Source organism: Callorhinchus milii, unplaced genomic scaffold (assembly GCF_018977255.1).
Source record: "Callorhinchus milii isolate IMCB2004 unplaced genomic scaffold, IMCB_Cmil_1.0 Scaffold2, whole genome shotgun sequence".
In the NCBI taxonomy this organism is placed as follows: domain Eukaryota; kingdom Metazoa; phylum Chordata; class Chondrichthyes; order Chimaeriformes; family Callorhinchidae; genus Callorhinchus; species Callorhinchus milii.
In genome coordinates, this window is record NW_024704743.1 from 46,675,776 (window position 1) to 46,687,922 (window position 12,147).

The 12,147-nt window shown below is 41.2% G+C and overlaps 1 protein-coding gene across 1 annotated transcript in view; it reads left to right on the forward strand.

Moving 5' to 3' along the window:
* The first annotated feature begins 1,191 nt into the window (after positions 1 to 1,191).
* colq (collagen-like tail subunit (single strand of homotrimer) of asymmetric acetylcholinesterase) overlaps positions 1,192 to 12,147 on the forward strand; it is a 54,661-nt gene continuing 43,705 nt past the window's right edge. Inside the window, exons 1-3 of the mRNA XM_042346769.1 lie at positions 1,192 to 1,311; positions 7,923 to 7,982; positions 10,791 to 10,932. Coding sequence (XP_042202703.1) covers positions 1,192 to 1,311; positions 7,923 to 7,982; positions 10,791 to 10,932 — 322 coding nt within the window. The remainder of the gene's footprint in view (positions 1,312 to 7,922; positions 7,983 to 10,790; positions 10,933 to 12,147) is intronic.

Consider the following 12,147-nt stretch of genomic DNA (forward strand, 5'->3'; position numbering starts at 1 on the left):
TCTTCAGTATCCACTGAACTGTTCTTACCATTGTGCTATGATGTGAGAAACCTGACAGCAGAAGTGCTGCTCCCAAGTTCAGCCCCTGCTGTGCCTGTTGACTGCTACTTTTATTGTCATTTCACCTTCATTAATCTCAGTTGGTGAATTCTGAGCAGCAACTCCAGGGAAGTTAGACACACACACACACACATACACACATACATACAAATCGTGTCATGGTGCTTAGAACTGAAACAAACCAAAGTTGGATGAGAAGGCTAGGTGAACCAAATATGTCTACTCTTGCCCTGAACTGTTTCCATGTTAGTAAATGCCAGACATGGTGTTTATACCCTTTGAATCCTTTGGGTCAGTGTATCATAATGTCATATCTCTCCTGTTAGAGGACAGGCTTTGAATTCTTGCTCTGATTTTCATTCAACTGCTTGTATCATTTTTGGTCAGCTGGGTGTCTTGACATATGTGGAAACCCATCACCATGCTTAAGAGAATCCAAACCAAACTGAGATTTCCATGCATCCCACCTACACATGGAAATCCCAGGGATAGATTGTTGGAATGGAATGTGCACTCTCTCCCTGGAGAGACGTATCCTGCTTATCTAATTCAAGAAGGTATTAGCTGCACTTTGGCAAGGTTTAGGCACCCCAGAAGATGCGTTGGGGTACTGCTGTAGTCTAACCAGCTAAAACCGTAAAGCTTGCCATTGGTATCACTGTCTGACAAGCTTTGTTGCTGCTTGTCCAGCTAGGACCAAGCTACCCGTTAGGACTTTGGCTTCCGGGGTTAACAGATGCTGAGTGGGAGGATTTCCTGACCCCAGTAACTGGTCTGCCCTCCCAGTTGAGGGAGGCTCTCTGTGTTCAGGCTCTCTGTGCTGTCATTAGCAGGACCCTGGAATACTGTGGACCGGCCTGGCTCAGGAACCGGACTACCGAGAATGCCACAGAGCTGCCACTCCAATAATTCAGCCTCAAGGAGACCCCGCTTACTTCCGCCCCAAGGAGGATAGTCACTAATTGGTCTTTTGACATCTGACAGGCCCGGGGTTTAGGTAGGTGGATGGTAGGTACACCAGGAACTCCCTGCGAGCTTCCTGGTGGATAAAACGGCTCAGCATGAAAAAGCCGTGAGCGTTGCCCCGTCTTCCTGTCCGCAGCTGGAGCACACACCTTTTCTCATTGAGCGATGGTTCCACCAGTTGGAAGTGCAGAGTTTAAGCAGCTTGTGCTTACCCCTCAGCAAACCAATCAAGGTGGATTCCATGCTCTGGATGTACGAACGTGTGTTCAGAATCTCAGACTCCAGGTAACACCTTCCAGCAGTTGTCAAGATGTATCAACTGTCTGAACAAAGCACAGTCTATACACAGCATGCAATATCAAGATGCCAGATGGGAATCACTGAAATGGCTTTGGCTCACAATGCTACCAACATCAGCCCTACATTTGTTACTTCAAGCAAACTATGAGGTCCAGAATATTCAGAATATGAGGTACAAATGATCACCCGAACAGAGTGAATCACTGACAGGTACAGTTATAACAACCCTACCAAACCCGAGATTGCTGTTGCCATGGCAGACAATGCCGTTGGAATAAGGCAGACCAGTGACATTTTGTAAATGACCCAAAGATATCTTTTCAAAATCAGATTTGAACAGGCATTAATATGGGATATTTTATACTGTGCTGCTTTTTACAAATGCCCTGTCAGTATGTGGCATCTGGAATTAGACCAAGGTTCACCTCCGTTGTTTGGAGAGTTTACACCCTCAACTCCTCTGCCGAGAACCAGTCACAGTGGGAAATTTGTCTGCTCTTCACTCCGAATCACTGTGCCACTGGAAGTCAATTGCATTGGTGCTAAAGTTATTGAAAGTACCAATGCACTGCACAATATTTTGTGCTTAACAAAATAAAACAGTGCTCTGAATATATTTCCTCATATCGAACGTTAGCATAGATTTTAAGTGTATCTTTTATCTAATGAATAACCTTTCAAAGTTGCAGTGGTCACCTGTTCCTAACTATCATGCTGACCTGTTGCTTGCAAGCACACTAGCATTGTAAAGAATGGCATTAGATTAAATTCTAATCCATCTGTGATCTGTGACTGAATATGTTCTGCACTTACATAATCAACGGCCTGCAGTCAGATGATCCGAATTCTAGTTATTGTGAACATACCCACTCATACACCCTCCATATGCGAGTTGACATTGGGATATACAGTACGATCGTCATCAAATACTCACTAAAAAGCAGCGTTACTCAGATCAGTAGTTGTGTTAACTCAACAATACAATGCTCATCCAGTTGTTCCAGAGATAGGTAACAATATATCTGCACCTTTTCACTATCTTCTCACAGGTACCAAGTAGTTAGATAAGAGGGTAGTTAATACTCATAACAGTGCACTGTTTATCAGTTTTAAGTGTGTGGTGTTCACTGATATGATATATTTAAATGTATCAAATTAACCTAAGGTTAGAAAGAGGCATTGTAACTTTTCCAATTAATTTATTATGACAAGAATAGCTATGTGACTAGAAAGAGAAACAAGGTTCAATGTCATGTTCTTTTAATTGATTTCTAAAGGATAATGATACCTAATATAGTAAAAAGAAGTTAAAGATTAATTAACTGCATTAACATTGTCCATGAACTCTTGCAATACTTAATTTCTCAGAAAATACAATTGTGTTGCAATTACCTAATTTCTGAAAGAAATTTAATGAGGTAATGATGTCGGACTAAATAGGTTCGAAACTTACAAAGTTGATAAAGCTGTAGGTAAAAGCTATTAAAAGAGTCCTACGTTTTATAAATAGAGGCATAAGGTAAAGGGCATTGATAAACTTATACAAGTCATTAGTTAAGCCTTAGTTTGAGTATTGTATCTACTTCTGTGCATCCACTTCTGGGCATTCTACTTTCAGAAGAGTGTCAAGGCCATGGAGAGGGTACAGCGGAAAGTCATTAAATGATACCGGTGTGAGAGGTTTTACTTATCAGAAGAATTAGACAAATAATTGAAAAGCAAAGATCTAAAGAGGTATGTAGAAATAAACAAATAGTTCTTACAGATACCTGGCATAGGCTCAATTGGCAGAATAGCATCCTGCACTGAAATATTCTATGATTCTACAAAAAGAAAATAAATGATTTCTTTCTACATATATATTTTATGTATAATATATTTAAAACCCGGAACTCTGACCTTATTGAAGTGTGCAATGACATAAGAAGTGATGTAAATTTGCCTACTCCAGAGTGAAGCTCACACACTATAGTTATGGCATAGTGTAATCATGTGTTATGGTTAGGGCATTTGGGTTTTATTTTAGTAGAATGATTTTTCTTAACTGTTTTCAATGTTTTGGAGAGCTTCAATCAGCCAATAATCCTCATATTTTATGTAACTCATGCCACATTAGAGAACTGAAAAAAGCAAAGTTTGTTTCACAACATATACATTTATAATAATGTCATCCTAGCTCAGTTGCTAGCAATGTTGCCTCTGAGTAGGAAGTTTGTGGGTTCAAGCAGTACTTTGAACTCGCAGTCTAAGTTTACAATCCAATGCAATGCTGTAGGAGCCCTGTAAAGCTTTGTCAGAGCTGCAATCCTTTAGATGAGTCATTAAGACAAGGTGCTGTCTGCCTGTTAAAATGGATAGTGAAGTTCCCATGGCATTAATCGAAAAGAGAATTGGGTTTCCCCTGGTGATATTGCCAACAATCCTTCAGAGAATTTATTTTCGTCATTCATGGTTCTTTTGAGACATTGCTATGCGCAAAAAATAGCTGTTGGGTTCATCTACAGATATGGTCACTCTTTACTGTATAACCTGTGAAGCACTTTAAGATGCGCTCGTGGTGTGAAATGCACTGCATTAAATGCAAGGATTTTTATTACAGATACACAGTCACAATAAATCTTGTAAGGCATTTGAGATATCTTGATGATTTGATAAGACACTAAATGCAGTACTATGATCAGGTTGTAGATTTTTAATGCTTATCATACATTATTATCTTGGTAACAGAAATTAAAATTATTTTGAATAAAGAAATTCAAATTTCTTTTGAATTAAGAAACATGAAGAAAGAGTAAGGTTTCAGCATTTGCAACATGAATGAAGAGAAATATATTGAATTCTGACTGGGAATGCAGCCAAAGATAAATAGATAAATGACTAGAAGGAGATCCAATGATATTTACATTATTGCAGTATCCACAGAAGAACATTGCTATGCACTGAAGGACGAGTTTATTGACTATGTGATCCAGTGATTAATATGAATTTAATTTAATTTGATGTTGGGTTAGACTTGCTGCAGAGTGATCATTTCTAAACTCAGCAATCAATAGACGTAGATGGCTGACACTATCTGATGCCTTGTCAATGTATCCTGTCAATATAGCAGGCAATCCACACAAACAGACAGGCACAGGAACACAAAAATATGGAAGCAAAACATTTTGTTTGTTGCAAGAACAAATTGGATAGATTTCTGCTAGAAAATATATAGTTTGGGACACGATATGTCAAGCGACTGCCAGGATAGTGGAAAGCAAATTGGATAGACCTTGGTCTTCTTTCGCCTAACAAATTCTTATGTTCTTATGTTATAAATAAAACTGTTCATTTACACCATGGCTACTTGAAGGACACATTATCAAATTGTGCACATATTGTCTGCTGCATTCACCTACAAACCACACGGTCACTGCACTTTACAGTAAATTCTGTGAAGCGCTTTGGCATGTCCTCCTAACATGAAAGCTATACCAAATGTAAGAATCATTATTATTATTATTTAAAAACCAGGGCTCTGACTCTGATCACCATCCAGTAACCCTTTTGAAAAATAAGTGTTTGTGTGTGTGTGTGTGTGTGTGTGTGCATTGAGTGAAGACAGGGGACCAGGCTCAGAATCATGTCATCCCATTTATCACGATTGAAAAGGGTGGCAACACTCACTGTAGGCTTACATATGATCAGCCATTTGGACGAGCTATCACTGCCATCCATAGAACCCCAACCGAAGGACAGGAAGGGAGAGAATAAAAATGCAGTGTTACTGCCTAATATATTATTGAATAATAAAGATTCATGCCCCAGAAACTATCTTAAACAAATAAATACATTTTACCATTAAACAACTAGAACAATGGCATTCACCAACCCTTTATTGAAGACCATTATCCAAATCAATGTCGCTCTCAGGAACGATCCAATGCACAACATGACAAAGAAGAGGATCAAATTATACAGTATTTGCATAATCGCAGAATCCACAGAAGAATATTAGGTAGCAGACTCCGATTTGCACCTGAAATAGGCTTCTAGTTATACTTAAGGCACTATGTCCCTTCCCTCCCCTCACCCTGACCATTTCCCCCCTGCTCGGGTCATGACCCAACTGTGCAGCGCCTTGGGACGTCCTCCTGACGTGAAAGGCGCTCTATAAATGGAATCTTGTTGTTGTATGAGCAACTGATAAACGATGAGCTCACTTCTGCACAAGCTGGAGAGGAAACCGAAAATTAGTCAAGTTTCCCACCTCTGTAAATTGCGCAGTTGCTCTGGATCTCTTGCTTACTTCAGTTATAATAATAATAATAATAATAGTAATAATAATCTTTGCATAAAATTTGATAAAATATGGCAGCCAATTGCGCACAGCAGTGTCCCACAAAGAGTTGTGGATTGAGCAAACAATTTTTGTTTGTTTATTAAGGTATTATTACCCCGGGAAAGCGATCTGCCAATTGACTAACAACCTGGTTCCTCTTACGTCTTCGGAAACAGAGGCATGGGGAGCAAGGAAACTTAGCTAAGGGTTTTGCCCTGGCCAGGAATCAAACCTGGGTCTTCCCGCATGCGAGGAGAGTGTGCTAACCCCTAAGCTATGGGACTTATATTGTCATGGGGTTAGTGGTTTGGCCTATAAACAGAGACTGGAGGAACTCGGACTTTTTTCGCTAAAACAAAGAATGTTGAGTGCTGACCTGATAGAGGTCTTTAAAATTCTGATAGTCAATAGGGAGAAATTATTTCCACTGGTCAGTAAATTAGTGTCTAAAGGGCATTAATTTAAGATTTTTAGCTTAAAGTAGTTTGCTTTTACTGAAACCTATTAGACTCTTTAAAACTGTTTACCTATGTATTACAATTACAGGCTAACATTTACTTTCAGTTTCATTAACACACTTTCATTAACACACAGTTTCATTAACACTTTCATGTGGAGTCCTGTAGCTCAGTACTTAGAGCACTCTCTTTGCAAGTGAGGGACCTGGGTTTGATTCCCGGTAGGGTGAAACCTTGGGCAAGTTTCCTTACTCCACACGCCTGATAATAATCCCTAAAAAATAAATAAATTGGTCACTTCAATCTACGACTGTTTGTGGGACACTGCTGTGCACAATTGGCTGCTGCGTTTTGCCCACAAATATACAATCATTCACTTTACAGTCTATTCTGTGAAGCGCTTTGAGACATCTAGAAGACGGAAAAGCAATATATCAAATGCAAGGATTATTTATTACTTATTATTATATACTCTGATTTTTTCATAATTAAAATGACAGCTTCAGTAATGTTCCTTCAAATTGCTGAGCAGTTTTTCATCTGGAAAGTCAGCCTTTTGTATGTGAAAACCAAGAGTGGGGATATTCCTTCAAATGACTGAAGTTCAGAGACTTGAATTGATTAAAAGTCTGCAGGAAATGTGCGTCAAAAACAGTACTACAGTTGGTTTAAAACAGTACTTTCAATTGCTTTGGGGTGCAAGGATAATTTCCTTGGGATTTTTTGCTGGATAGTGGAAACCTAGAGACAATAGTGCAAATCTCAGCATCATTCCATGATGGTCAGCCTTTGTGATGGAGAGAAGCTGAGGTGGTGATGTTCACCTCTGGTTAACTAGAGTTTCCAGAACCACTATAGTACTGTATCACAGTTTTCACACACAAATGAAAGTCAAAACCGCAAAAAGCACATTGATTTATTTTGTCTGCTGCTAATTTTTGATCTTAAATAATTCTGAGAAATATCCCTGATGCTTTGCTGAGCACAGGAGATTATTATATTGTATATTTAGATCAATGCACTTCTACCACTCCATGTGTTTCATTATACAGTATCTGTTATTTTGTGTTGAACAGCTGGGAAAGGACAAATATACCTTAATATGACAGTGGAGGAAGGACTGAATATTATTTGAAAATAAGTGATGCTGATCGGGTTTTATCAGAAACTTAGTACAGGAGTATTTTAATTCACATACAGGTTATATAGTATCCCCCATCCCCGCAATGCACAACTCTGTAAAGCTCAAGGCATCATATAAATGTAAATTTTACAGTATTTCCAATAAGGAAACAGTAAAGAATTGTAGTCAATTTCTGAGGTTCATTGAGGTAGGAAGCTATAATTCCTATTACAGGAATTTGTAGGCAAAGGCATTCTGCCATGGTTTACAGAATACACATTGCACCACACTTTACAGTAAAATCCTATGAAGCGCTTTGAGATGTTCTCCTGACTTGAAAGGTGCTGTGTCAAATGGAAGGATTATTACCTGTATTACAGGGGGAAAAAAATAGCTAACCCTGTAAACTCTTGTCACAGTGCCGGAACACCTCCCCCACCCCTACCGAAAATGCACTTTTAAATATAGATAATTATAACCTGGTCAAATAATCTTAAACATGTACTGATCTAACCATTTCCAAATCAGATCACACGGGAAGTGATCACTTTGGACGAGCAGTAAACGGACTGAACCAGGGATCGGGCTGTTTTTCAGTTGTAGAAAATACACAAGGCATTTCCCTTTGCTGTGTATATAAAATATCCAGTGTCCATCAGTGCCGCCATATAACTAACTGTAGTATCCATTTCAGCTCGCAGCCTGGCAGTGCAGTGTGGCCCACTTCGCTGGGAACATTATTTCATTCTGTGGGGTAAGAATCTTTTTTTTTCCTTCATTGCAAAGGCGACCCCAACAAAAGGTGCAACTCGAGGGCTTTGACTTAAACGTGTTGTTTGAGGCGGAGTACTCACTCCCTTCTGTTTAACATTACCTTAAAACTGAGCAAGATGCCAGCCAGCAGCTATTTGCAGGCTGCACTCTCTGATCTGACTGCATAGAGATGCCAATTTGCAGAGGGGAAACCGGTCTGTGGAGAATATTACTTCCACATGAGGCTATTGGCAATGTTAATTTATATGCTGTCCCTCTTTGATTCCTAATGCTTTCTTTCTCTCGTACTGTGCAAACGCTTTGACTATGCAGCTTTTTTTTTCTCTCTCCATTTGTTAACCTCGCTCTTAAATGCAAACAAGCAGGATTTATTGAAATCTCTGGGGGGTGGGAATAGCTACTCACTGGAGCCACACAGCGCGGTGGAGTGCCTCTGGTGTTCAACAGCATTTGCCATTAGTTCCAGGTACGATATGATGGAGAGGTTCATAAATCTCTGCTGAAGCTGATCAATAAAAAAAAAGCCTTATAACCGCAGTTGAGGAATCCCACTCCAGCGCTGAGACACTGACCAGCAATTCATTTGGTGGTGAGAGAGAGAGAGCTCTGCGCATTTGAGCATTTAGTTTAGGTGTTAGTTACTGTAAAGGTGGATGTGGAGAGTGCTCCTGACGTGCATCTGGGGATCTGCGGAGGGCAGAGAGGAGGTACAGGGAATGGGACGAGGATATTCAGCTGCAGGTGCTCCATAATATTGCCTGGGTCTCAGCCCCAACCAACGCCAGTGAGTCTCAAGTCGATGTCACGCCAATCTACACTGTTTGAACACTTGGGAAAATGCGTGACCAAAAAAAATGTAACCTCTGGTTAATTACTCTTAAAATATTCTGTGGTTTTGCTGATCTCGTTTCTAATTCTGTCCGCGTGGAAAGCGATCGGTTTGGAAGAGCAGTGGACAGACTGAGTTGGGATCAGGCCGGGATGCCGATGTGGATTGTGTAGGGAACAGAGGCGAATGGCATATAGTCTAACGTTAGCACTGTAGCCAAACACTTGGCAGTCAGAATAAACCAAGTTACTTTCCCTGAAAGAAATATATGGTGTATTTGCAGTGTCAATATCTGAGAGGAACATTTAAATGGGGCTGTGCAGGCAGATGAGTGGTAGGGGCTAAATAATGGAGATGTAAATGTCTGCTATTAACTAACTTGGATACATTTCTTTTTAAATAGACAGAGCCACATAATAAGCAGACGCACAGATCTATAAATGAGCACATGCATGAAGATAGATGTTGGGAAAGAGAGTCGGATCGCATGTGAAACCCTTCAGACTTTCGATGGCGAGGCTTTAGAAATAAAGTTTAGCTTTTCTTGGAAATTGCCTTTGCAGATCTTCGTTTAATGTGTGACTTACTCTTGCTCTTCGGAGATAAGATAAGCAGCGTTTGAATCCCAGCCTCAGATACCTAAGACAGAATGCAGAGAGAAGCCCTGGCTTGGTGTAATAAATAGTTCCCAGTGGGAAAAATCTTGCACTGTTAGTTCTTAAAACATTATTATTGAGTTTGTGTTTGAGGTGCCGGGCTGGTTGTTGGAGGTGCTGGGGTTTCAGTGAGAGCAGTGTGTGTGTATGTGTGTGTGTGTGTGAGAGAGAGAGAGAGAGAGAGATGCGATGCCACCTGATGGAGACGGCATCGCTGTGTGAACTGTCTTTTTTCTCTCTCTCTCTCTCTCTCTGACCATCTCCAAAGCACCGCCACTCACTGCCAACCCTTCTCGAGTGCATGACAGCTTCTCCATGAGCTACAGTTAACCAGACATCTGGGGCTCCAGATGATCAACAACATAGGATTTTAACCAAAAAAAAAGACTCCATGTGTAGCGAATGTTCAGTAAAGTCACAATGAATTCTCTGGAGGGAAGTGTCTCTGTGAGGTTAGGATAAACAGGAAGGGCAGTCTGTGGTGCTGGGTTTGCAGGCTGAGGAACACTGTAAATTTGTGCCCTGCAACTCCACACTGCGGGTCTATTTTATGTGGAAATTGCCAAGTTCAGGGCGGCACTGGGGAGTTCATTGTGGGGGAAAAGAAAGATGTAAACGAATCCTGCCAACTGGTGTGTGAACTGAGTTCATTTGCTTTTCAATGCCTCTGATCGATTATGCTGCATAAAAACCCCCGGGGGAGGAGGGAGAGCGAAAATGCGACATTTTATAATACTTATCACATTTTCACCTTCTTGCTCCTGTCCAAAGTTCCCACATCACTGCTGTGGAGATAGATATCTAAGGTGATCTCATATCTAAAGTGGTCGATCTTACTCATGTGGCTGATTTGTTAAGAGTAGCATTTGGAGACAGTCCTATATATATATATATATATATATATATATATATAAAGGGAGCGATAAAATAGACAGAAGTGGAAATGATATTACTGGAGAGGGCAAAGTGCGAGCAGAAATAAGAGTGATTAAATGTCAGCACGCCTTTGTAATTTTGGTGTTGATGTTGTTAAAGGTTTCGACACCATCACTGACTCTCTCCTGTGGTGCCAGTGGGAGAGAGCAGGAATGTGCTCCTTCTCTGTCTCTTGGTCTCTGATGTGGGATTGCATTGATGACTTTCTATCAGCGGAGCAGCCGTGTAGCGATTGCCAGCGGCTAATGTCCGCGTTGGGGTGGGTTTGTGTTGTCAAAGCATCTGATCTGCTCTCTGGTTAAATATAGCCAGTCCTGCAGCGAGGGGAAGATTTAATGGCAAATGATTGACATTCTTTTTCCAAAAGGCAACAGCGACGCCAGCATCAAGTTTGAACTGCAGCCGAGTCGGGATGTTCCTCATCGCCTTAGGACTTTTTCAGCAACTCTGTTTCTGCCATGTGTTGGCTGAAGCCAACTTCTTGGACAACCCTCTCGGGCTGCAAGCAGGTAAAGCAGGGGCGAGATCACACCAAACTCTCTCTCTCTCTCTCTGTCTCTGTCTCTGTCTCTCTCTCTCTCACACACACACACACACACAGCCTTGCGCTTGCACACACCCCACACCCCCCACCCCCCACCCCCCTTTGCCCAAATGCATGCGATCCGAAACGGTGGGGACTCACTCACCACTCACCCCGGGGCGAGTGTGTAACATTGAGTGGTCAGCACTCCAGATGTGACCCAAACCTTGTTCTCATTCAGGCACTGAGCGAGGTCCCATCCCATCCCATCCCCGCCGTATATATATATAGATATATATATATATATTATATATATATATCTGACCTGGATCTGGATGTTAAGAGGTGTTTTTATTTCAATCCCCAGTATTGTAAACCCGGTGGCGTGTCTTCACGTTGCCTCTATTTTCGGTCAGTTCACGAGGAGGGGAGGAACAGGGTCCACATGTAAATCTGTTGCTAAAAATACAGGCGGCCCCTTCCTTATTGCTATAGGACTCCAATCGGATGTAAGAGAGTAAACATCAGCTGGCTCCACACATATCACACTCTCAGCTAAGCATGTACTGAAATAACCTGCTCGGCCAGGAGGGTTTAGTCGGAAACTATTTTTGATTGTTTAGCACGTTGTCGTGGAAACACCAAAGTCACACATCTTTCCCTTGGAGTTAGCGAGGAGGGCAAGTTTTGAAGACATCTGTCAGAGGTTCCACTGAGCAGCTAAAAAATGCCATGTAGGAAGGAGCCAGAGTGCAACAGGTGCCCCACGTTTTACATGTAATAATAACGCAGATCCTCTTAACTCTTTTAATTCTGGTTTATTTTCTTTCCAAACCCTTTACTTGCTTTTAATACTGATGCTTGCGTTTGATACAGGGCCCCTTATCGAGTCTTTGACGCGTCTCAAGAGCGTCTCGCGACGCTTAGAGCGTTCTGGGACGCTACCCTGCACGAGGGGCACTATACACATGCATGTTGCTGTTGTTGTCTTAGAAGGCTTCACAGAGTATACTGTAAGGTGAATTGCCTGTATATTTTGTGGGCAAAACACGCCAGCCGATTGCGCACAGCAGTGTCACAAAAACAGTCATGTATGAGTGACCAAATTATTACTAATATTTTTTTTAAAAATTAACTTTTATAGCATGGTTGAAACGAAACGAGCGGAGGGGAGAATACAGTTCAATCCAGCTTGGGCAGT